The sequence below is a fragment of the Bombus huntii genome, chromosome 5 (genome assembly GCF_024542735.1).
Source record: "Bombus huntii isolate Logan2020A chromosome 5, iyBomHunt1.1, whole genome shotgun sequence".
Taxonomy (NCBI): domain Eukaryota; kingdom Metazoa; phylum Arthropoda; class Insecta; order Hymenoptera; family Apidae; genus Bombus; species Bombus huntii.
Genome location: NC_066242.1, coordinates 11,924,781 through 11,952,152, shown reverse-complemented (window position 1 = coordinate 11,952,152; position 27,372 = coordinate 11,924,781). Strand labels below are relative to the sequence as shown.

General features: G+C 34.2%; 1 protein-coding gene across 2 annotated transcripts in view; it reads right to left on the bottom strand.

Moving 5' to 3' along the window:
• Nucleotides 1-27,372, bottom strand: part of LOC126865645 (uncharacterized) — a 173,316-nt gene that overhangs the window by 40,071 nt on the left and 105,873 nt on the right. For both annotated transcript variants that reach the window (XM_050618423.1, XM_050618422.1), the window contains 7 exons: nucleotides 25,901-26,125; nucleotides 25,242-25,415; nucleotides 23,616-23,777; nucleotides 23,280-23,522; nucleotides 22,089-22,319; nucleotides 3,307-3,412; nucleotides 567-2,331 (listed from right to left, as the gene is read on the bottom strand). In XM_050618423.1, the coding sequence (XP_050474380.1) occupies nucleotides 567-2,331; nucleotides 3,307-3,412; nucleotides 22,089-22,319; nucleotides 23,280-23,522; nucleotides 23,616-23,777; nucleotides 25,242-25,415; nucleotides 25,901-26,125 (2,906 nt within the window). The remainder of the gene's footprint in view (nucleotides 1-566; nucleotides 2,332-3,306; nucleotides 3,413-22,088; nucleotides 22,320-23,279; nucleotides 23,523-23,615; nucleotides 23,778-25,241; nucleotides 25,416-25,900; nucleotides 26,126-27,372) is intronic.

Sequence of the window (27,372 nt, the reverse complement as noted above, 5' to 3'; positions counted from 1 at the left end):
CCCAAAGGAGTGGATATTCGCCAATTTAGAAGTCAGTATATGAATAGAAATCAGTCGTATATTATTCAATTGATTATTTCCAACATTAACCGGTTAATTCTATTAATGGAAAGCTTCTACAAAAGCTTTTAAGAATTTGATAAAAGTAGTTTGACGACTGTGATTATAACTAACTAGATCTGATATTGATTTTAGGATTTCAGGATTTAAGCTCATAAAACGGCTCGTAAAAGTATTTGCACACTTATCATAAAAATTTTTTATGGATATACTGCGCGTTTAAATGAAACGTTGAAATTTATATTAGCATATATGCGATGAGACAGATATATTGGTAAAATTTGACATCCATCCGGAGAAATATATTTATTGCAAACATCATGTTTAGTAGAAAATGAACATTAACGCGAATAGATCTCATAAATGCCTCAACACTTTCGCAGTTTTGCATCCTCGAATATTCGCTGCTTAAACAAACACGTTGAAATATAAAAAATCGCTCAACATTAAAAAATTTCTCTATAATTAAAAAAAAGGAAGAAACTCCTAATTTCTTTTTCACTTACCTCCTAATTATCTTCTCCACGCCAAAATCCACCAAACTATCTCGATCATCATCCACGTTCCTCCTCCTCTCGATAGCCGCATGCTCCAACAAAATCGTGAGTTCGGGTTGATCCGGTTGTGCCAATGTACCAATCATAAATCCATCACGTTCTTTCATCTTCGTCACTTTGAATCCCGGCCTTTTTGAACCTTCGCTCCTTGTCCTGTTCAATCTTCTGTCCCTCTTCTCTCCATCCACCATTTCCTCTTCGTCCCCAACTTCAGACACTTTCGACAGGTCCAACAAAATTTCCGTCTTGATGTTCTTCTCAGAAATTTTATTCTCCTCGCTGCTCTCGGCCAAAGCGTTCTCAGACGTGGACTTGGCCAAACTGATCAGCTGTAGATGCGACATGTTCACTGTTTCCGGCGATGGAACCCTTCCCGTCCTCACTCTCACCGAATCAGAGACCACAGCCACTTCCGGCGGCGAATGTATTTCAATTTTCATCGCTTCGTCCACTCTGTTCGCGGCTGCTTCCTCAGCAGTGATTATTCTAGCCTTCACCAACTGAATCTCCGGAAGAATTCCATCGATCTGTTCACTGGTATCCTCGAAGAATATCTCTTCAACGTTTTCCTGTATCCTAACCTCTTTCTTCGTGTCGTCCAACAGAGATTCCCTGGAAGATTCCCTGGAAAACGCCCTGGGTTTCTTTCTCATCGAACTTCGACGTTTAGTGGCGGGTACCTCTGCCTCAGGACTTGTCACGGATGGTTTAATCTCTTCGACACCTGCTGCTGGTTTCTCAGGTGTCGCCACTGTCACTTTAATCGACGCGGAGAATTGTTTCTCCGACTCGATAGAGGATGGAGTCTTTACTTGCTCTTCAGGTCTTCTTATACTCTTCGTTCTTATTAATAGCTCGTCTTTCGAGGTTTCAGGTTGGACTTCCTGGGCCTCTATAATACTGGATGGACGCGTGATTCGTTGTTCTCTGTAATCACCAGGTGCCTGGACGTCGGTCTCAGGTTCGCTGACCGGGATCACCTCCGAGTAAGTGAGCACACTGTGCTTCGTTAAAAATTCTGTCACTCGTTCTATACATTCCTGCTCTCTGAGACTTTTCCTTTCTTCTCTTGATCTGATCACCGCTCCTTCCGTGTCTTTTCGCCTTCTGGGCTCATCTATTTCGGTTCTAGAAACTTCCGAAACAGGTTCCTCCACTTCGTCTATTTTTCTTCTGGAAGATCTTCGATCTTGTTCTTTCCTCTTGAAAACTTTCTTCTTCGCGCCTCTTTCAGCTACGTCTGTTTTGCTTAACGCGTCTCTGGACGTGGACAGTCGTTCTTGCGAGTCCATTCGTCTCAAGGTCCTTCTTCTTTCGGCGTCTGCACGCCTTTCTGTGGAGGTCGATGGCTGAGCTGCGCTTTCAGGCACTTTTTGACACGGTTCTTCCAGTTCTATCACTGGCTCTCGTTTTAACTTCACTTTCGGTGTTGCCTTCTCCACGCCGGTCGTTATTTCCTGATTGTACTTTATGGCTAGCTTCTTGCTGAGTGGCGTGGCGCTGCTGTCAATGATGATCACGTCTTTTTCGTCTAACGGACTCGTTGGTTTGAAATCGTGGACGTCGACTTCGATGGTTTTTAGAGGTTTGTCTAGCTGGCCAGGTTTCGGAGGATGTTTCGTTGGACTGCAGGTAGGTGTGATGGGCGATGCGTCCTTCCAGTGATCTTCTTCTTCTTCGGATTCCGGTTTGTCCATTGACAGTTCTGTTACTCCTGCAGAGTGAAAATAATAACGATTACAGTGGTTTGTTTGCGACGAAACGGTGTTTGGGGATTTTTTGAAGACTCTTCGTTACGTTTAGTTCCTGGAAAAGAATTAAGTTTAAGAATTAAGTATAAGTTTAAAAACTCATTTAGATAAAATGAAAATCTTTTTATTCTTTTCAGTAAAATTTTCAGTGATTTTTCAGGCAAAATGTAAGTGAGAATTTTGTACAGATTCATTGCTGGTTGTGCTCAATGTTCATGGGAGTTGAAGTTGCAAAAATTATTACTGTATGTAATAATTTGTTCTAACAAATTAAAATGTGGAATATTTTGTTCCAAGCGAACGAGAATTTTTTTTTGAAGAGACTCCTTGATAGTTGTGCTTCAGTTTTATGACAATTTAGATGAGATATTTTCCTCTTCTTAACAAGTTGCGAAATTAACAGCAATAAGGTTGGACAGTTTGCATGGAAATATTAGTTCCCTTTCTTTGTGAAATAAAAATATTTCGATATGAACAAGTTTCAAATAATTATCGTGCCATTAGTAATTGTTGATATTATCATGCACGAGTGTCAATGAGCACGATAATCTTTTTAATTATGTTATGAGCTATACTCGTAACTTACTGCCGACTATTATCGCAAACGTATTCTTCAGATCGAAACTCAGTGAACCAAAACTGACTGATTTGAACTAGTACTGCGCAACTACTATCAGAGATCTTTACCATTGACACGTATAATGTATCTAACCAAACAAAAACTAGATAAGATATTTACACTTGACTCGCTTTCACGCGCCAAGAAATTCTGTACACAATATTGACCCACACACAGTGATCAATAAAACGGAAACCTTAAGAGCTTTCAACTAACGGTTGATCGTTCTTCGTCATTGCGTACTTCCAAAAATAAGAAAAATTCCTCAGAAAAAAAGAAAGAAAAAAAAGAAGAAAAAGTCGATCGACATGAAGAATACCTGATCTGGACGAGAGGAAGTCCTCGAGCTCGGCTGCGTGATTTGTCGTTTCGCTTTCGTTGGGGAAGCTTTTGCTGCGTCTTACGGGGCAAATCGGTGGCACCCTCTGCCGTAGGATCGGCCATCGGGACATACAAAAGAACCGAGAAAATAATCAGACAATTAATGCCATCGTCAGTGTCTATCGACAAACGGTCCTCTATTCTCGCGGATATAAAACAGTGGAAGAAAACGCGCGGGAGATCAGAGAAGCGGTTCCAGACAAAATGCTACTTCGAGAATGGAATATAAATACAGTTTAGCTAGCTCGAAACACGTGGTCATTTTGTGGGTGAAACGAGAGAGAAGTTTGGAGTTAGAGCTGCTGCCAATGATTAATTTCAAAGTCGATTTGATTAAGTTTGAAGAGTTGGTTAAACCGATGACACGTAAAGAAAGTGGAAAGATCAAAGTGATGATAGTTTATTAAATGAGATTGATTTTTCTTTGGTATTTCGTTATTTTTTATGTTTGATATTTTTCTGATTTATCAGACTATCGAGATTTTATGGCGATAATTATTTTACTAACTCGTAATCAGTTAATTTATCGTATACACGGTAAAACTAACTCAAATTACACGTTTACTACAATTATACGTTTATATATATGTTTCAATTTCTTTTTTTATTTTGTTACATAATTATCGTTTGTACGATTCTCGACATTGCAAAATACAAACAAAACGTGTCAACGTTCGTCGCAGAAACATTCGAAAGTACAGAAAATTCAGTGAATTAGGAAAGTATACGGAGCATTCAGTAGAAGCGGACCGTCTCTGGTCAGACGCGGTACGATAAAAGCATCTCCATCAATTGATTGTTTAATTTATTATCTTACGATGATGTTATACACTATTGGAAATTAATATACGATCATTGGCAGCATCCGAAGTCGAAAGCAGAGAATACGAAGTCAGTGGAGCAGTAGATCTGGAAGTTATTATACAGACAGTCTTGGATATTTACGCAGTGTGAAGAGAGTCAGAACAAAGCGCAATTTGAAAACATTTATGGAAAAATTTCTAACTACTATTTACATCGCTATTTTCACTACGCTATCTTTTCAACCCCCCCCCCCCCCCCCCACATTTTTTCAAAATTTAGATAAGCAATCAAAATGATTTATTATTTCTTACTTTTTTAATCAAACAACTTCTTTATGGTTTCAAGGAAGCAATGCTCACAAATAATAACCCAGAATTACACCAGAAATATCTTTCTCGAAATTTACAAGGCAATAAATAATCTCTTGATAATATTTCGTTGGAACAAAAGGATATTTCAAATTTAATAAAATAAGCTCACTGTTCCAATAGTTTGTTAAAATTTCCTAACTATTCGACGCACCACGTCGTTCTGTTATCATTCAGAAATATTTGAAATTCCTTAAAAAAATATGCAAAGTATTAAAAAAAAAAGAAGATATTTTAATGGAAAATAATTTTTCCAAAGCTCGAATATACATTTCTGAAATTTCGATATTTCGTATGAGAAAAAAAGGAAAGAATGTTCTTTGATCACGCAATAGTACGTGATACATAGGCAACGCTACATTATCGGTGCTGGCGTTCACAATATATGCTGCAAATGTTATTATGTAGTACCTAATACTTGATAACTAGCGTATATACTGACAGCGTGCTGAAATTAACAAATATGGTACACGCTTCTATCAGTGCTTGTTCCTTCAACGATGGTCAATTAATACAACATCTCGATTATTCAAGCACTGATTAACAGAATATCCGATTACACGATACGCTGAAGTATAATATAACCAAATACAAATTTACGTTTCCTGGGGAACTTTGAATAATTCGTTGCTCCTCTTTTTTATTCAACAGCTGCAGAATAATTAAGTGGGAAACGCCTAAATAATCGGGAAGTTGAAATAATAATATTAAAGTATAGTACAATAGCAAAGTTGAAATAGTAAATCGAAGTGCCATAAGTGGATATATTCAATGGAAACGAAAAGCGCGTTTCCCAATTAATTTACTCATTTTGTTTTCCAATTCAATTAATCACTAGTTCGAATAATCGAGTTTTCCACGACCACGGTTTTTTCTTTTTTCTTTTACCGTTTGGGAAAAAATGTTCAGTCGTCCGGCCGACGTTACAGCTAGCGTAAGGAAGATATTTAAAAGAAATATTATAAAATATATTAATGAAATGGAAGAAAAAGTCGTGTTTCCACGTGGCTACTTGAAAGTCAACATTGATGCAAAATAAATTTCTTGAATCTTCGTGAAACTAGAGCTGCAACGCTGGCAAAACAAATGCTTTTTCCCAAAGGATACCGGTTAATACTACCACTTTGAGATTGATCGAATCTTCGACCAATATTTGTTCACGTAAGAAGAAAATTCTCTCTCGATCAAGTACGACTGTTGATCAAAGAGAACAAACACTTTGGGGCACGATTACTTAAGAAAGGAGATAGAAAATGTTGAAAGCAGCACGACATTTTATGTACAAACTGTACAATATACTTCGAGTCGAAGTACCCTTCGTTTTCAACCCTTTGTAAAATTGAACAATAATATATCGTAAAAACGTGACAAGTGAAAGCACATTGTCTTTTATCTGGTTTCGAGATCAAATACATATTTCTGCTAGCTTCAGGAATGTTTCAGAAATATTAACTGTCATAAGTAGATTGGAAATATTTATGCGAATTCATATTTTTACGAGTGAAATTGAAAAAATTGAATGTAGATAGAAAATTGATCCACGAAACACAATTAATGCTATGTTTGGGAAATTTTCTGTATCTTTTACATCATTTTCACATCTTCCAATTTCCTACAAATAGGCACAAGCTTAAAAACCCTCGTAAGGTCAATTATTAACTTTTTACAAATCTTATCTACTAATTTCGATCGGTGAATGTTTCTTAAATCGAAACGTGTCGAATTAGGAATAGAAATTAGCAAGTAAATTTGATTATTCGTTTCAAAAGTTATAAGTGATATATTAAAATCCAATGTAACATTGGTCAGAATGAAACAAAGGGTTGAAGAAACGATTGAAAAGGTTTTCAGTGAGAAGAGAGCGGGTTCAAAGGTGTGTTGCCTACTTAAATGACACTGTATCTCTCGATAACAATTTGTTCGTGGCGTTCTGTCTTCGTGGAAGTCGCCATTTCGTTAGGAAAGACAAAATAAAGTTTCTCTTTATTAATCCCTTGTCTTATAACTCGTTTAAATACGAAAATCGTTAAGATACTATAGGAAGGTACGATCTAACGATTATTTCAATTTGTAAGTTGCAAAGAAATTAGAAATTGAAACGAAAATTTATTTTCCACTATAGTCTATCGCGAACATAATACGAATATTTTAAGACAAAGGATCATACATGAACTGGTAACTCGTTCGATTATGTTCCTCACCTTTTTATTTGTGTGCTTCCTATATCAGTTAATTTATGACATTCGACGAATTATTTTCTATAATTTTTTACATAATTTGTGCTATATATTGTAGTATAGTGTCGTATCGTGGACAGATTGCCTGGGAGATATCGGGTGTGTGTTGTCAGCGTTGTCAAGGAGTGTTGTCAGCGTATTTAGAAGAGAACCATTGTAACGAGAGTAATTAGTGACGAGTAGTGATCGTGTAAACATAGATTGACGGAGCATCAAACGATATTGTAACAATCATACCGTTACCAAACCTATTGGCACTATACCATTTCCTACATATATTTTATGTAATTGTAAATTATAAAATAAAGTTCACACCAACGCACGCGGATGATCTTATAAATTTTCACGGGGAAACCAAAGGCTGCACCTCGTTTGGAGCGCCATAAAAATGTAAACCGGGCTTAAAAATCTAAATCGAAGGTAGAATTGAAGGAATCGATAAAAGTACTTCGTTTGGTAATTTTGTTTTATTTTTTATTGAAGTTTCTTCGTTTTCGGTTAGAGCATAAAAAAACTTATCTACGCTTAAAACATGGCCTTCGATATGAAAAATATTATGATTAATTATTTCATGAAATAATTGAATTTTAAACGTGATATTGTATTGTAAAAACAAATAGATGATCAAAATTCATGCTCTTTTTCGAAACACGTCATTCGATGTTTCAAAATAAAAAAAAGGAAATAAATAATCGATAGTAGCGTACAAAAAATTGCCAATTCGTATCTTGAACGAGAAACAAAAATATGACATATACAGGGTGGTTGGTAACAGGTGGTACAAGCAGGAGGGGGTGATTCTATGCGAAAAAAGAAGTCGAAAATATAGAATAATAATTTTTGGTTTGAGGTTTTGTTTTCGAGAAAATCGACTTTGAATTTTCGCTCGGTACGCGTGCACTTTATCACGTCTCGTTATAACGGGTCTGTAGATCGTTGTCTCGATGGAAAAATTAAAAAAAAAAAAAAATGTAGAAAAAAATATTTTTATTCTTTATTTTCGACTTCTTTCTTCGCGTAGAATCACCCCCTTTCCGCTTGTACCACCAGTTACCAACCACCCTGTATATGCACGTGCAACTCAAATAGTTTTCAGAATTGACCGAATACATAAATCAAAAAATTGGACAGTTCCGAAGAAATTAATTGTATAAAATGTCAAAGTTCTATCGTTTCTCCGAATGTCGAAATGTCGTTTATATTTCGTCACGTTTTTGCTAACAAAACATAATACTGCAGCGTTTCACACATAAACTGAAGCGCCAAGAAAATTCCGATATATTTTAACAAATACAAAATTACAGAAAAGTCTAAAACGCCTGTCCTTAAAAAAACAGAAGCAACATTCGCTGCAAAATCCCGGTTATTTCGAATTCAAACTTGCGAACGCGTCAATCCACGAAGAATCAAACACGAGAGAATTTTAAATATCACCAAATTTCTGCTCACTGAAATGTCCACGAGAAACATTTTATTGAAAAACTCGAACGATTCGACACCGAACGCGTCTCAACAATAAAAAAAAAAAAAGAAAATATATAAAAGAAAAGAAAGAACAGAAGAAAAATTACGAACGTGACGAAGATATAACAAAGACCATCGATCGCGAAGGAGGAAGGAACTTGAAGGGTTTGCACGAAGAACAACGTAAAAGCAAAGGGAAAAAACAGCCATGTATAATGTTACATCGTGATTGGTCATTGCTCTCCGATATGAATATCATTGTTATTATTAAAACGATCATTAGACGAGCACATTGTATATATATATGTGTATATATATATAATAATAATAATTAGATACTATATATAAATACTATATATAGTATGTCATTAATTAATCTTTTTTTCTGTCTTTCTTTTTATTTCGTTTTTTCTTTAATTTCAGTTTCGTTCGTTCTTTGGTCAGGTTAACTTGCGGCAATTTGATCGAACTTCGCAACTTCGTAAACGGTTCCGGTCTGGACGTTTAAGCATTGTCCTGAAAATGAAAAATGAAATAGCCGAATTAGTAGCGGGAACGCGTGCCAGTTTGCGCGCGAAAACAGTTATTCAAAATATGAGAAAAAAAAAAAAGAAAAACAAAAAGAAAGAGAAGGAGGTAGTTAAAGGATATGATGGATGTAGCTGCGTCGCGGATCGATCCTGTACGCCATTCCACGCGAGCATTCCTGTTAATTTCGAACAGAGCAATAAGCGACTCGACGTATAGAAATATTACAGGGTGATTTATAGACATACAACAATTCTTTTCTAGATGGATTCATGAAAGAATTGGTACTTTCTGTTGTTTTTTCTTTTTCACCAAGAATAGGAATAATTTCACCAACGATAAAGGTCAGTTTTTAGGAAGAAACAGATATGAATTGTAGATTTTAACGAGTACGTTTTTTAGATTCTATGTAGTGAGCCACGAAATGAGGATAAAGAACAACGTTAGAAGATTGGTACTTATGTAACGGAAGGCACATTTAATCCGATAGATATTAAATTAAATACGATTTAAATTTGATTTACATAATTCAATTTAAATTTAAATTCGGCTACTTTGATATAATTGGAATTTAAATTGAATACGACACGTAATGATGTGTTTTCGTTTAATCTTGCGAAAATGAAATCCGAATATTTAGGATTTATCGCGAAATAACGATAACATAATATTATTTAGTTTGCATGCAAACTTTTGTGTCATTATGTGTATCCAGTGAAAAATATTTTTTGACCAATAAAATACAAAATTACGACTAATTATTCACCTGGGAAGGTTTTAAAAATCACCCTGTATGAACATTTTTCACGCAATTTAGGTAGCGGAAACGGCGAATAGATCTATTTAAACGGAAGAAGAATAGCGTTTGATGCAAATTTGAACGAAATTCAACCCTGAACTGAAAATAATGATGATGAAATATTCTCACGATATTAACATATTAACAAAAGGAAGAAAATAACGTTTTAATATATACAAACATAGAACAAAATATCCACATGTGCATTTGAGGGAAAAATTTATAAATGACAAGTATTTTAAACACACATTCGTATTGTTTCAGACAGAATTATTTTACTATTCGTTATTAATAAACATTCAAAACATTCTGTATCGATTATCCTTCATGTAATTAAATTACGAATAAATTAGAATTAAAAAGTCATTAATAAGATAAATGAATGATATAATAATTATTTTCCGGGGTAAAGTAACAAAGACTGAACTCTTCGACAAAAACTACTTTAATATGCGATAAATGTCACGACTATATGAAGATCTAAAAATGCACACGAAAATACGAATCATTTTAACAACTCCAATGAACAATTTCCAAGTCTAATTTAATCCTTGGAAAATATAAAATATCTGATGTCGCTTCATTTCTCCAGTTAAGGGTTGAAAATCGCCACAAAGTGAGAATTCGTTCGTCTATTTAAATTCTAACTTCTAATTCATCTAAAATAATTGAAGAAAAAAAAACCAAAAGCGAAAAGAAAATTTCTAAACAGCTACAGTGTTATATTCTTCCTCTATAGTAAACGATTCATGCTTGTGTAAGTATAACAGATGCTGCAGCAAGAGCACAGAGTGGATGTACGTATCTCGACAAGGCAAACCTTTCTCATTTATTTCTTTTAGTTTTCCACCGTAGAATCGACGTTAACAACATAAAAAGTAAGCTGGAAAGAATCGTGCAACTGCAATTCGGATCGATTTTCATGGAAATTTTGCCTTGTGTCAGATCGAGGATCGGACTGGCGAAGGGAAAGTTTCGAAAGTTTCTTAACAAGCATCGAATCGATTGTTGAAATGCACTTCTGCCACTTAAACGTCGTATTCTAGGTATCTTCGGCGACGAAGAAACGGTTCCTGATGAATTTCATTGATCTAAGGAAGTTTTAAATTTAAGAGAAGCGATTCGATGGCCACGAGCGAGAAAAATAAACGAATTTCTGGATATTGCGAAACTTCGAAACTTCCTTCGCTCTGTCTATGCCACATTTAACTTGAATTTTTATGTTCTTCTTTCGTTCGTTCTCTTCTTCTTATCCTCCTATTCCGTTTCTATCTTTTCCTTTAAATATATCGTTGATCGTGTCGATGCGGGGATGCAAATGATAAAGCTGGATAATTTCTTGTTTTTAAATATGTACGAACAGAGAGAAGGATCATGTGTTCGTAGTAATAGCAACAATTACGATGATGATACTGGTCTAATGTTTTAACGAATCGTTGAAATGACTTCGAAAGTTGATACTAATATCACGAAATTGTCTTGAGAAAATATATTATGAGATCGAATGGAGAAACGCATACTTCTTTGCCAAATGGAGACAGGAGGAAACTTTTTACTGTCTCGGTCAATTTGCGGTAAATAATTTTTGAAATTCGAAAAAATTATAGATAAATATAAGAGAGAAACATTATGAGTACACACAGACTTTTCAAGTACAACTAAAATAATTATTACGAGCTATTAATATATTTCTGATTTTTTTTTATTTTAAAGCAATTCTCATTTGATATACGTAAATTAAATATATGTCTTGGGGGAATTTTTGTAAATTTCTTTTATTTATTCTTCACCCGATAATAAATTATTTTTCCACAAATCTCGCTAATTCTCTACCAACATCTAATCTCACATTTTCACCTGCAATATTACCACTTTTAATCAATCTAGCTCTACTACCCTCGTCCAGAAACAGGCCGCAAAGGGCTGAGTTCATCAAAGACCAGTAACCATCATGAAATGATCCCACGTTCCCTCGTTTTACCGGATATTCCCAACGCGAGCCAATCGAAACTACCGCACTGACACGACCACATGATAATGCGGCCTACACACACTGAAATATTTTATAATGCAAAAGCATCCTGACCTACATGATGCAGCTAACAATGTGTGCACTATATGCATGGCATATTATCCTCGGTAGATTGCAGATATTTATGGAAATACACATTTTGGCAGACAGAACTAAAGAAATGGAAGATAAGTAGAGATTTGCTTCATTTTCCAAATGTCACATTTCTTTAATTTATTCTTAATTATTTCCCTTTATAATTATATATTCTACTTCCGATAGTTTCTTTTTGTATATTATATGTATTTTGTGCGTTTTGGCAATGAATTTATTAATTAATAAGATGTATTTATAAATGCATAAAGATACGCTGTTCAAACATTAGAATACCATCCTGGTTTATCGATCGTGGTGCACCTTTTGAGGAGAGAATTTTTCTTTATTCTTCGTTGGGAAATTTCTACGCAAGATTATGAGGATAACTATGAAGATACGTGCATCGTTTCACTGTGTGTAGGCCTTGATTAACCCTGCTACATACTTGGAATTATTTAAAACTCAGTCGTGTCTTCTCATCCTTAAAAATTCTGTTACTAACTTACACGTTTTTTTGCTAAGTTCACGCAGTCTCGATTTTACTTAAAAGCTTTGTTTAACCTCTTACCTTATAACATGTTCTATGATGATTTACTTTCTATATATCCTAATAAATAACCGATAGATATAACGATCATCGAAGCGTCGTATCTGCACGATATCTTAACTCTAATGATTTTGTAAGTGTCATAAATTGAAATTACATTTAAGATAAAATTTAAGATAAAATGCTCCTTGTTTCTGGTTATCTTCTTAAGTCCTATCGCGAGTGTAGCTCGATGTTATAAGGCAAAGGGGCTACAGCTATTTGTCCGGTTTTATACTTAGAACGTTCGTTGCAACAAGAAAACAGTCGTGACATAAAAATCCAAAGACAGTAGCGGGGTTAATTGTCAAATGAAAATGACAATGACGATGGTAACACAGATGATTAAGTACCAACGAATGACTATCGCGTGCCTTCGAGACTCAATTCATTGTACGATGCCCGCGTGTACACACGTATACATCGTACGTACACGTGCATACTTCGAAGCGATCCAAGTAACAGGAAGAAAAAAAAAAAAAAAAGAAAAATAAAGAGATAAAAAAGGAGAAAATAGTGGAAACTAGAAAAAGAAGAAAAACATAGAAGAAGAACAAGTATAAAGGAGCCTGCGAGGAGTAACTCGATACAATCGTATACAGCGTATCACGTGAGATTTATGGACAGATATCCAACATCGAAGGAAAACCAGGCTTAGTATGTCGCGTACTATGATTCAAATTTACTATATTTGACTCGATATATTAGGTTAGTCGAGAAGAGTGTAATACGTCCAGGAGAACTATGTCCCCTGTGTCTAATGGTAACACGTGTCGATCCCCGGACAACGAGGACAGTCTGCTGATAATAGTGAAGAAAGGTGCCAGTGAGTAGTTAGACAGTAGTGGAATGCTCTAATAGATTTCTATGGAAAAAAAAGAGAGAATAGGTGAGAACAGGAATTGTTGCATACCAGCAATGATCGATTGTACGCTCGAGGATCGAACTGAGAAGGGGTGAAGGCGATTTTTCACGGGGAGAATTTATAGTGTTACCTTCATTCAGGGTTGTGTACACTTTCTGAGTTTCCGTGTAATTTTCTTTTTTTTTTTTATTTTTGTCTTCCTTGCTTCGGTACGTAGTAACTTATGATTGGTATTATTTTGGAAATTGTTGACTTTTTCGTGGTTAATAGAAGTTATTATTTGTTGTTAGTATTTTTTGTCTATTTTGCTAGTAATGATTCATTTTCTATGAATTTCGCGTGATTCTGATAAAGGAGATTATAGTTATTATCAATGTTACATGAGTTACATACAGCGCTTGAAATAAAGTATTACGGTATATTATTAATACTTGTATTTTGTTAATTTTTACCTTAAGAAAGCGATGTTATTTATTAATATTTTTCACGAATTATGTATGTTTCACATATTCTGTTACCAACATTTCGTATGAGTTTAATATTATTATTGTTACGACAGTAATTTCATTTACCTCCAAAAGGGAACACTGTCTGCCATTAATGTTTCTGCTTATTCCCAAAACGATAGTTGCATTCGTCGTTAATATTTCACGAAATCTCTGTATGCCTTCCATAAAGGGATGTCATTAATTTTCATTTGATCATTAATTCTACCTACCCTTAACCGGAAATGCCATTTACTGTTAATACTCTACCATCTCTAGAAACCAACAGGGATTCCCTGAGAACGGAGGGTAACACCATAAAAGCTCTCCTCGTACGTGTGTGGAAAGAAAGAGGAAAACAACCACGATACAACTCGTAATATTAGCAAATTAGCAAGTTGCAGATTGTAGATAGCGCTAAACTTCAATTTCGCGTCGAACAATTTTATCTTGTTTAATCATTATTCTACAAGAGAATTTATTAACATTAACATCTTGTAACTTGTAATTTGACAAATATCGCTAATAATAATTAAGTATGTATAATTAACTATACCTTTTAGATTTATAATTATATACTTTTAAGAATTTAAATAGTCTATTTTATGTAAAAAATATATGGATAAAAGTTTGTTTTATGTATCTTTCGTTTAATTTTTTTTTTTTTTTTTGGATGCAAAGTTTAAACTTTAGTGGTCGATAATTTAAAAGTTAAGAGATTGGGGTAGGTGACAGGAGGGTTCTTTACTTTTCCACGGTGGTTGGTATTCTCGTCAGCTAATGCCTTTGCCTTTTTGCAGTTTAATTCCATTATAGTGTGGTCTTTCGCCCCTTTTTTTTTGTGTCGAGAAGCCTTCTGAAGACCTCTCGATGAGCTCGCACGAGTTTCTCTCTTCCTCTTTCTCTGTTTCTCTCTGGTGCTTTGACTTTTCGTTACGACCGTCTCCCCTGATCTGGTTAACGCGTTAGCTTGGTGCAGAGATAATGGACTCTCGTTTATTCCTCGGCAGAGGGTGAATGAATCTTTGGACGAATGAAATTATTTTGAATAAATTATTTCACGGTTACGAGTTTAACTGTAACGAACTTTTAAGATGTTATTTGGAATTTAATATAAATTTCTGTGTGCAATTAATTTTAATATGTAACCTCTGTGCATTTATTTGAGAATTTTTAATCTGCTTCCCCGATGCTTCCTCTTAACTTTTAACATAACGATATAACCATTATTTAATTAAAAATTATTATTATTCAATTTATAGGAACATATTTAACAGGATAGAACATCCAAATCTTGTTTCCTTGCATTATTACTTACACAAATTCCGATATTATTTCATTTTTTAATATCACAGAAATATATTATGGTACAATGACAGTTACTCGTTAAAATTATTCGTTGATCTTTGACAACTGCTTTTCTGAAGTAGGGCTTCATTACAAAGCTGTTCATAGAGTTCTTCTAACAAAAGAGCTAGTTCTTGATAATAACGAAATTGCTTAAGAACATTGAAATTTCGACAGCGTTTAAACGACCATTATCTCCGCACCTGAAAATTCCATTTTTCAGCCGTATACCCTGACGAGCCACGTTCTAAAATCCTTTCAATTAATACAGAGATAATTAACTATCTCTTCCTGTTCCTCATCCACTGTTTCTCCCTCTTCCCTCTTCGTCCCTTCTATCCTACTTCGTCGAATTATACAAACAGACAAACGGCAAATGTAACGTAACTATAATAACGCGAAATAAAAATCTCCGAGAGAAGGTTTAAAGAAAAAAGTAGGAGAAAAAGAAAATTGAAAAGAGGAACGAAACAGTTCTCTAAGAGGAAAAATGAAAAACCAAAGATCGCTATTATAGTAAGGTCCTGTTCGTGTGTACACGTGGGTGGTGTGAATGGCGTGTCTCGTGTGCACGTGTGTACCAGATGAGCGTGAGCTCGAAGGACAGTGAAGAGTCAGTCGAATGCAAAAGAAATGAACAAATTATTCGTTCGTTCTGTTCAGCTACTCTACCAGGCAACTTTCATTCACTATTACAATCGTTTTGTTCAGTACTTACTCAGCAGTTCTCGATGGTTGGTCATTCTATAAACCCATCCGCGGTAATTGCCACAACTATACTGAATAACAAACGTCGTTTCTCATTCGTTCTCACCCTTTCTTTCTCGCGCGACCCCATTTCTCTTCACATACACGTGTTATTATCTGATTCTTTTCTTTTATTCCCTTTGATATTATTTTATTCGTATAGAGTTGTTCGTTTGACGACACTAAGCAATTTGCACACTCGTCGCGGCGACTTCTTCTAGCGGTCGTATTTTTCTTTCGTTTTACTTTTCTTTTTATCTTCTTGGCAACGATTTACTGCGCCCCGATAACTTGGTTATCCGAGCTCAGTCGTAGACTAAGAGTCTTGGTTTGCGCGATCGATAGCTGGGACCACAATGGCCCAAGCAGCCGCGACACGAGCAACACGCTCCTTTCCTTCCACGAGTTCGTCGTTTATTGCTCGTCGTTTCAGTGAAATTCGTTCTGATTCCGATACACGAACTGCCTCGTGCAAGCGATTTACTGCCAATTTCGATCCTGTTCTTTCTTTATGCTGACAGATATATTTCGTTGTAACGTAAGAGGATAGTCCTGTTTCTATTCATTAGCCATTTATTGCTATGTTTCTCTTCGAAATTGTTAACCCTGAACTTGTATCGATAGATAATTACAATAACATTTTGCTTCTATTCCGTAATAAATATCATTACTAGCGTTGATGATGTTTTTAGTCTTGAATGATAGAAATGTTGCCAATTAGTATCTTACGTTAAAAATCAATTACGTTGCAATATGCGTATTGATGGAGTATGAACAATTCAAACGATATTGAATAATCTGAAACAAGTAATTCAGGAATTATAACGCAGTTTCTTTAGCATCTCAAAATTCGTATCTATAATACCAATAATTAATATCTCGATAATTAATTTTAAGAATACAATTTATCGTTTCTTCTATTTTCTAAGAATATCCTCGAGTAATAAATTAATTGTCCGTATTAGCAGTAAATTGCAGCAAAGTGTTGTGTTAATAAATCAATGAAAGACGTATCAATTCAGGTCATCGCCAAACAAGTTAACGTGACAATGTAAATAATTGTAAATTGTGATAATTGAGAGATATTAAGCAACGACACGAGAGTTTAACAAAGCGATGTGCCGCAACACATTTTAATTCTAATTTTAATTCTAGCGAAACAAAACGTTCTTCGTTTGACAATATTCCTTTGACGATATTCCTCTTCTTCCATTTCTATTTTTCAAAGCGATAATTTTCAAAATTTGCACTTCAAGTTCAAGTTCGTTATTAATGATACTTCATTATCTATGTGATGCTCTGGACTAATAGATAATTTCACTATGAAATTTATCGCCACGTTATGTTCCCTAACATACTATTACGTGTTTTATTTGCAAATTATTTGTAGAACGCGTTCAGCTGCAATTTCATGAACTTTTAATACGTAGAGTGTTTCGCCTGAAATATAGCGTAGATAATAATCGTTCGAATTTTAAGAAGAAATGTTTTAGAACATTTTAACTTCAATATCTTTTTCAGACTTAATTGAAAATGCGAATGCAATTATTGGGAAATTATGCATTGCGTGTAATTGACCACTCTGTTCAAGTGAACTTCAAAATTGTTTAAAAAACAGGATCGAAATGCGGACGTATCGCTTGCACCAGTTGCATTCCATCGTATTATCTATTTTCATGTTTTTCCGTTTTCCGTACATTTTTAAGCAAAATATTACGCGAAAACGCGAGGTTGAATTTAAAAATACCTAAACGTGCCGGAATCAGTCACGTATAAAACGAGTGAATCCTACCATTTATCTCGCTGTAGCGAAGCGAAAATCTCCGGGGCGATTTCCAATTTCCGTGAAAATGAAACTAAAAAATTGTCTATTTTAAATAACACTGAAACAATAATAGTTAATCCTGTCACAATTATATAGCATTTATATCACTTTAACTTCTTTCTATTAATCAAATCTTTAGATTCGTAATTTTCACACTGCGATTTTTTATATTTCCGAACGTTACATCAGCGTTCAGGAAATTCTTCTCAGAATTCAGATTGAAACAAAATGTGGAAATTCAGATTTAAACCGTGTTAGAGATAAAAATCACAATGAAAAACTGTTACATCGATAGAAGGATAAATCTGAAGGAAATGTATTAATTTAAGAACACTGCAAGCAGATTACTGCGGAATTTTAAACACACTTTAGATATTTCCTCTTTTCTAAAACAAAGTCTCTGATGACTACTATACTCGCTTTCTAAATTAAGAATTCGAAAGGAAATCCATTAGCGCAAACTGATTCCGGCTGAACATGAGGTACAGATGTTTCTTCGTTGAAAAAAAGAAAAAAAAATAGAATGACCTACAAAACTGAATCAAATTCACTGGAATTGTTTATCACGTTTGATTGAACAGATAATATGAACAGTTCGTTAAAAGAATCCGAAGAATCCCTCTGCTTTCAAAAATTTGATGGCTTAATGTGTCAGATAGTTTCAAGAAGAATATGAAAAATTAGAGAAATCATGGAGAAAGTGAGAAATTATTGTAAATACGAATCCTGTATTTATAACAATTTGGCTGTTATCGCAACAAATTTCAAATAAAATTTTATATTAAATTATTATTATTTCAAAATTTTATCTTCTTTACTAAACATGAGATATATTTTTCCTGATACATTCTATATTTTAATTAAAACAAAGTGTAATGAAACAAAAACGTTTTTAACATAACAAAATGTGGTCGGATATAACAGAAAACAATTAAGGAAATAAAAGTGTGAGAAATAAATAAATATTTAACAACAACAACAAAAAATAAACAGGGATGGGAAAAGGTTCGGATGGACAATGTTAAACAAAAATAAAAACAACCTGTACGGCACCCTATTTATTATCTATAACTGATACACGTGCTGTAAAATCTTTATTCAAAAATTCAAAGGAATATTCTCCTCGTACCATTCATTTTTCCATGTTTTCCATTCGACAAAAATAATCGTCATATTAACCTACTTCGCTAAAACATCATATTTGCAAAAATATACCTATCAAAGACGATTAAATCCAGATAATAACATTACTCTGGCCAATTAACAGTCTTATATACTTTTCTAAAACAAAGAAGAAAAATGATTAATTCGTGCCGTAAATAGTAAATAAAATTTCATAACTACGGTAAAGTGAACCAAAAAAGAAAATGAAAAGAAAAGAAATCGATAAAACCTGCCGAAATTATAGAAAAGAAGCTAACGAGAGGAGCTTCGTAAAAAATCTAATTTTATCGATAGTATTATAATCTTGGAATAATTTCACTGCATCGTGAACAAAAAATAGTCAATTCGTCTCTTACAATTAGTCAAAAATTCGTTTCGTCAAACCGAGTGAAACGGATTCGATTCTCTCAGCAAAACCACGAATACTACTATATAATAGTTACTAACAAGTCGAAAAGTACTTGTGCGGGTAATAGTTAATCGACGCCTTGATAACGAGTTGAATTAAGTACTGTTTGAAACGTCAGACGGGTATCTGGCCACGTTGAACGCCGTGTGAAACTTTGTTAGAGGAATTTTGATTTCAGTAATGGATATGGTTTGTTTGAAGTCATTCACTCAAGATGACTGTTAACAACACCAACACATAAACTGTGGATCTGATTTACTATTCGTTTGGAATTTTAATTGAATAACGTTAATAAAAATCCTAGATCCACAGAACACATTCACAATTTTGCGAAATTATTGATGCAGAATGTGTAATAGCAAAATCTTATATTTATTTGCTATTCGCTTACTGTTCATTTACTATCAGTTTTTGACAATGCATTGATAACTGAGAGATTCATGGGAATAAAAATCGTGTCAATTCACAGGTTCTATAACCTAATGCATACATTTTTATAAAGTCATTTTACAAAATTTCGATCGAATTAGTTAAACATACAATTCATTTAATTAACTAGTATATTACTCAAATATGGTATACAATTCTAAACAAATTTGTAAAAATTAAATCATCTTCGTGTGTTCTCCTTTGCCAATGTCAGGATTCAATAAAAATACTTGACAAGATCGCTCGAAAGATTATCCGATGCATCATTGGAAGTAAGGGAGTCGACCTTGAAGTACCAATTAATTTTAATCAGACTATAGCAGAGCTGTCTGTACTGAATCCAATTTTTTTGTAAAATTCCATTTCTGTTCAATTTTTATATTTTGTTATTAGATATATGTAAATAGATTCAATTTTCAAGCTTTATTTGTGATAAATACTGTATCACACGACGTAAAACGTATTTGAGATTGCCACTGGACGGAAAATTCCGGAAAACACGCGGGAATCGCTGCAAAACCACGATCATCCTGTAGGAACAACCCTGGGGAAGAACCTTCAAGCATCGTCACTGATTTATAAGTTCCAAGAGGCCAACAGTAAAACAATAAAAAAAGATATCCAGGAAAAAACCGAAAATGCTTAATCGATGCGAATTTCGCTGGAAAAGTCGGTCGTCTCGAAGACACGCGAGTCACGAGGCGAATCCATTCGATAGACGTGGAAACAGAGGCTGAATACATGTCTTGAAAATATAACAACTGATTTGAGCAAGCACAGACAGATTCTTTTAAGTTCGTCATATAACGTGTACAGTTTGACCAATATAATTTTGCCACTCATTTGCATGAGTCGATAAAGAGGAACTGATATTAAAATCGGATCGAAGATGATTTTTTTACTATTTAGGATAGCTTAGTACAGTATCTAATTTCAAAAGAAGATAGATGATTTAATGGTAGAAGACTCAAGTACTTTTCACTCCTATACTAAAATAATTACTAAAAATAAATTCGACGCTATTTTAAGTACACAAGAAGATTCTTCTTTTAAGATCAAACAATCGTTAATAATGATATTTATATTTGTGAAAATAATTGTCAATCTGTTAATGGATTAACTCGATTCAATTGATCTTTCTGGTGTTAAGATAGTAGTCGTGTAAACTTAGGATTTGTTTGCAGATTGTATTGATTCTAACTTCAGTGGATCTGTGTACAGTTGTAGATTGTTCCACTATTTGCAACTCGAATTCCTTTATATTCTTGTTGATGGTCTACTGCAGAAATGGTACAATCTAACTATCAAAGATACATTGGTCAAACTATACACCTAAACCAACATTATTGAAACCAAATCTCTCTGAGCGTTTCGGATCTCTTCTACTCCTGTCTACACATACAAGAAACCACTTGATATACATACAAACGTTCATGTCATGTACATAACATTTGATCTTCATGGACGTTGGAGATATTGGTTTACCATAGATATGTGTAGAATATTGAGCGGTTATTCTAACAATAAACGTATTCTGCAATTCAGAAAAACGGTTGGATGAATAGATTGAAGCATAAAAGACTTCAATATTGGACGATATTGATAAAAATTAGTGACGTTCATTGATAGAGCCTCTCATAGGATTTTCTACCTCTCGAACTGGAGGATTAAATTCCCAATAAGTTGATGGTCGAACGTAATTTCAAATCGTATACATACAAACATTATGTATTCTTATAATGAATATGAATGATATATCGATATGCACAACCACTGTGTGTATACAACATAGATTTTATGAATCAAAAGAGGAACAGTTGATATTCTAATAATTAAATCCCATTAATAGAATTAATAAAAAAAAAAAAAAAAGCGAAGGGAATGCTAGCGAATCTCTATTACAAGAACCAGTCGGTTTGCTCAGATAAAAAAGGTTCTATTATGAAGAAAATTCCACTATGCTCCATTGTTCGGAATTTGTCGAGGAATAAACAGTTTATATAATAGGTGCTCACTAATTTTCCCCGCGACTTATTATTTTTCGTTTACGTAATAGAAGCTCACATTCAGATAAGTGAACTTAATCAGCAATAGTTCACTTAATCAGGCATTAATTAAAATTTCTTTCCAGTAAATGGAGTTCTATTGTATCAGAATTTAAACTTGTATTACTTTCTAACCATCAACCTAAGGAAAAAGAAGAATCCAAATTAAAACCAACCAACCTAACATAACTTCCTTTCTGTTTCCAGCATTATCTTAAAACAGTGCACCATATCCAGGAGTAGAAGATCCCCATTTTACTCAAGAGCATCAATCTAAATTCATTCTAAATCCATTCTAAATCCATCGTTCTTAGAAACTCTCAGATTTAACAAGATTGTGCTGATGCTTCAAACCCTCGATCAAATCCATATGATGAGGCGGTTCGATCACGTTCACTTTACGTTCCCTGAAATATTCTCGCCTCTGTTTGTGGCTATCCATGATCGAGCACGTGGCCGTCTCGCTATCCCTATCGACGGTCGGTTCGATCCGATCCTCCTGATCGCTCACCTGGACAATACTGTCTGGGATGGGCAATGGTTTCGCCACACCGATGCGCACGGTGCCCTTAGGGGCGCCTTTCAGCGCCTGCACCGCCTGGTCCAGCGTTGCATTCTCCAGGGCGATATCATTGACGAAAAGAAGACGATCGCCTGGTATTAACTGACCATCTACTTGAGCTACGCCACCGGGCACCAGTGATCTTATTACTATCACAGTCTCATTGGGGTTCATTGGATCCTAGAACAGACAGATGGAAGATTGTTAGTGTGCTGGTTTTAGTGTTTAGACTGGGTTTGGGTGTACGTCAAAATAAGTGTAAGGGTACATTTAAAAATGTTGCTGTGAGAGATACCGACTTTATAATAACTCATACATTAATGTATTTATGATAGAGATTATATATTAAATTAAAGATTGTTATATTGTTATTATTTTGGAGGGGTGATTTTTTTAGGGAAAGAGTGAAAATTTGAAACTTTTAAATGAGAGAGAAGAAGGACTTGCAAAGAGGAGGAATGTAAGGAATTTTGAAAACGTTTGATTGTTATTATAAACAGGAAGTTTTTGAAAAATGAATACATATTGATCGAAGAGTAATGGAGACTGTATGCAAGAAAAGATAGCTTGGGGATATTTTATTTTTCCGGATATTTCTAGTTTCCAATCCAATCTCTAAAATCTCTTAATAAATCATGCGCATTCGAAAACTAATATAACATGAATTCGATTGACTTGGGTCGATTTTCTGGCTTCTTCCATTACGCAACCCCCCAGTTATGTAACACGTTAGAACCCTCGTAACCCAGCTACCAAATCTTACTAAACGCAATAATCCCGGAAATTCCTGTACTATACATCTACACTAATTAGTCCCAAACCGATAACGATAAATCTACTTAATACTGAAACATCAATATCATTATAATTTAATGTATCGATAACAACACAATATACATACCGCATAACGACGATTGCGTTATTCTTGATATAGAAATCATTATTTTATTACATGGTAATTATTAACTATATTAAGTAATAAGTAATTATTAATTTATGTAATTCCAAACTAAGATAATTTGAATGTTTGTGGTTAGATTAGAATTTCACAAAACGTCCGCCATTAATCAATTACAACTAACATCGGTAAAACATAAATAATTAATAAAACATAGGTAAACCAACGAAACGTTTTTATACCTGATAATCCAAAATGGAGAACCCAAGGCCCCGTTCTCCCTTTACCAGTTCGATGATCTGCGGTTCGGAGCTCCACATCGCCAGACCAGTCAACGGTTCCAAAGATCGCGACTTCATTTTATTCAAGCTTGCATCGGTCACCGTAGCCGTGGTCGTCGTCGACGCTAACGAGCCGTCAGACTTGGCCTTCACCAAACGGTCCATTGTTGGCAATAAATTCTGCAGAGATCCGCCAAGGATGCTCTATAAAACACGTTTCACCTGGTTACGCTCGAAATACCGATATTACGTACTCGAACTGCATTATTATTTATTAGAAAATGTTCAATTTCTTACTCTGGTTTGGAACGCAGCTTGATGTTGAGCAGTGTCGATAGGGCAAAGAGGATCCTGCGAAGCGATGTTTCTTCCACAGACCATGCGAACGTGTATGGGTAATTCTTTTAACACGCTAACTACTTCCATATGATTAATGCCGAGCAATCGATATCCGTTCACCTGTTGACAGTAAAATCGTTGAATATTAATGGATCAGCTTTATTTATGAATTCGTTATTAATTGATTCAATGGGGAGATTGGGGAAGGGTTGGTATGAAAGGTGATTTACACTGGGTGTTATAATTCGCGAAGCGTCTTTTAATTGAAATTATATGTGACAGCTACTTTGAAATTAATTAATGTTGTTTCTACAGATTAATGATTTTTTTACAATAATGTAATAATAACGCAAATAATGTTGCTTTTAGATTAATATGCGCACATATTGAGTTATTATTTTATATTATAAATATCTGACGACAGCTAATCTTTGAATATTTGATAACTTATTTATCCGAATATTTAATGTATCTTCGTCATTTTTGGAATTTTAGAAACGCTGATGGTTAGATTAATGATTTTTGTATGTTTATGGAAAATTTCAATGACGTAAATATGTATAGAACACACGTAGTATTTCTAATGTGCTTATTCTAATTTCGAATGTTCCTATTCGCCAAGTTTCAATTAAATTTTAATGTATGTCACAATTTTACATGCAAATTTAGTAGCGAATGCACTGGCTATTCGGTTCACGATTTTTTTTCCACAGAAAGCAATGATTCTCGCCTAATCGTCAAAGTTAAACAGCATTAGCCACGGTTAGCGCTTAGATGGCTGATTATCTAGGACGCTGTGCCCATACCAAGCTTCTCAGCTTAGAAAGCTGTGTCCATTTTGTGTTTACTGGTGCATTTCTCGAGCATCAGCAAATATACGAAATTAATATTATACGTACAAAACGTAACTGAACATAACTAATGGCACAAAACGTAATATCTATCAAAAATTATTTATTTTCATACAAATTCTGCTGGCTACTAATATCGAATGCAGAAATTTTATTTCACAATAAAATACTACTAAAACTTATTTACAGTTTTAGATTATTAATTGTTAAACTAACATAGTTGCAAAAAATAATCAACAATCAATGCTTTAGAAATTTGTAAGAAAATAAAAATATTTGTTATCTATGCAAGAAACCAAGATAAAAGCGATAAACAACTTTACAACGTTAAAAAGAGTATTATATTTCTGTATTGTCCCAAAACCCAATAAAAAAAGAATTTGGGTATTACAGGATTAATCGACAGTATATTGAACTTAAAAATCACTCTTCTCTAAAAATAAAAGGAACCACAATTTTCTTTTATAATATTTAAACGCAAAATATTAAAAAATACAGTATAATTTATTATTCTGTACTTCTTAATATAGAGACAATTGATTCTAATTTGGTTAAAGGGTGTAATAAGAATAATGAAATTATATTCATTATTAATAAATTGATAAAGTAAACCGACGACAAACTACAAGTTGCTAAACCACACACATTTTGCCAGAGGTATTAATCCTTTATGGTAATTGGATTTAAGAGGGAGGAGAGCTTCTTGAACTCTGTAACCAAACTATTGCTTTACCTCCAGCAATTCATCCCCTGAACGCAGCGTTCCGTTTTGTCCTACGGGTCCTTCCGGGAGAATCGATCTTATGTAATGATGCGGTCTAACTTCCTGTCCATTCTCCACATCCACCGTTCCCTCCAAGCTTATACCAAGGCCACTACCTTCCGCAAATTTCTTCAATTGCGCTACCTATCGGTAATAGACAGGAAAATTTTCTTCTTTAATTTTTCGTTGATGAAAAATTTATATACACACTCGTATATAGATGTTATAAGAAATAAAGAAGATTTTTAAACATTAAACGCGAATAATTATGTTTGGAAGATTTGTAGTTTTTAAAAAATAATTTCTAAATTTCCAATTAGCCACGTAGCTTTCTAAATTGTTAGAGTCTTTAAAATGTAATTTCCAAGTCTTCGGTTAATTAAATTGCTTTCTCAATCTATCGAATCTTCTTTTAAAAATGAATCTCTAATTCACCACTTGACGAAACCCTTTTAGAAATTTTCTACTATACTTTCTTGCAAACAATGTCATTTACATAAGGATAATCCAAAATTTTAAGTAGCATCAAATGCAAGAATTCTGATAATTAAATTCTCACCAATCCTAAAACATGAAGGATATATTACATTATTCAGAGTAAGAAGGTATTAATGTAGCAAGGTACATACCACAATTTCCGTGTCTGGGCCTACGATCTTCTGCCATTTCGCCTTAATGGCGGCTCGAATTTGAGGTGTAAGCTCGCTGGATGGGTCGCTCAACAGAGCTTCCACATTTGCCGCGTCATCTAATTCCTCCGAGGATCTCTCGCGTTCACCCTCTTGTAGAACTGCGCTGTCAACAGTCGTGTGCGATTCTCCTTCCGGTTCTATCTCAGTAGTAGTTTCTCCATCCTGCAAACAAAATGTGTTTCATATATTAACATACCATTTTGTAAAGTTAGTTTCTGTGAAAGAAATAAGTTCTACCTTGTTAAAGTTGTATAAATATTAAACATTAAAACTTTATATATTTTTATAGTTTTATCCTCGCAAACGAGATTAAACAATTTTTTTTTCTTTCTCACTATTAATATTGTTGAACTGTCTGTTCCTACTTCCTATTTTACTGTTGCTGCAATTACTAGTAGATACCTTCTATTTCATCTAGGTTAATTAAATTAGAAATTAATTTCTAAATACCATGTGATTTTTGAATATTTACAATAATTAATTTCCAACTTTTCGAAATATATTCGTCGCTTCACTTAAACGCAGACTGTGTTATTTTATAATTCAAGATACTACGTTATATGAATAATACTCAGATTATACGTGAGTCCTGATTTTACATCGTATTATATTGATCATAAATAATTGTATGAATAATTGGTTCAATTTGTTTGAATCGAACAACACCTGTACAAAAATATACTTAACACATTCCAGACCGATGGCACAGCGTACATGCTACGCATGCTATGCATTTCGCAATGACCGACTGCAATAAACATGTCTCGCACAATTAAACAAATAAATAACGCTTATACCTATTATATACGTGTTATATAATTTTCTCATTCCTGAAATAAATATCATTACCTTTTGCGTGTTTATCTTTTTGAGATTTTAACTAAAACGCTATTTCACACGAATTGTATAAAACATCAAAATCATTACGGGCATCCGATGACATACCGTGTACAACATAACGCATTTTCAAATAAAAATTGCCTAAACAATGCCAAAAGTTTTCAAAAAATTCGGAAGAATTTTGTTCCAAGTCACTGATCTCGAACGTGTTAATTTAAATAAAAGGTAGAAAATATCTTTTATGATGATATGATAATTCAATGATAATTCAATTATTTAATGGTTGTATAGAGGACGATTGTACGATTGAACATATTGGCGTTTATAGTGATGGGACGAGTGGATATTTCGTGTAGTCAAATGTATTTGTAAATATATAATACAAAATATAGAGTCAACCGTAGATCACTCGATAGTAACTGATCACTGATTTGCTAATGAATGCGTACTGATCGCTGATACAAGAAGCTGACTGCTACTGACTGTCTTAACGAACGTGTTCGGTTATTTATACTGATCGGGGAAGTTTAAGTCGGAAAGCTTAAATTCAACTTCGATTGACGGCTGCA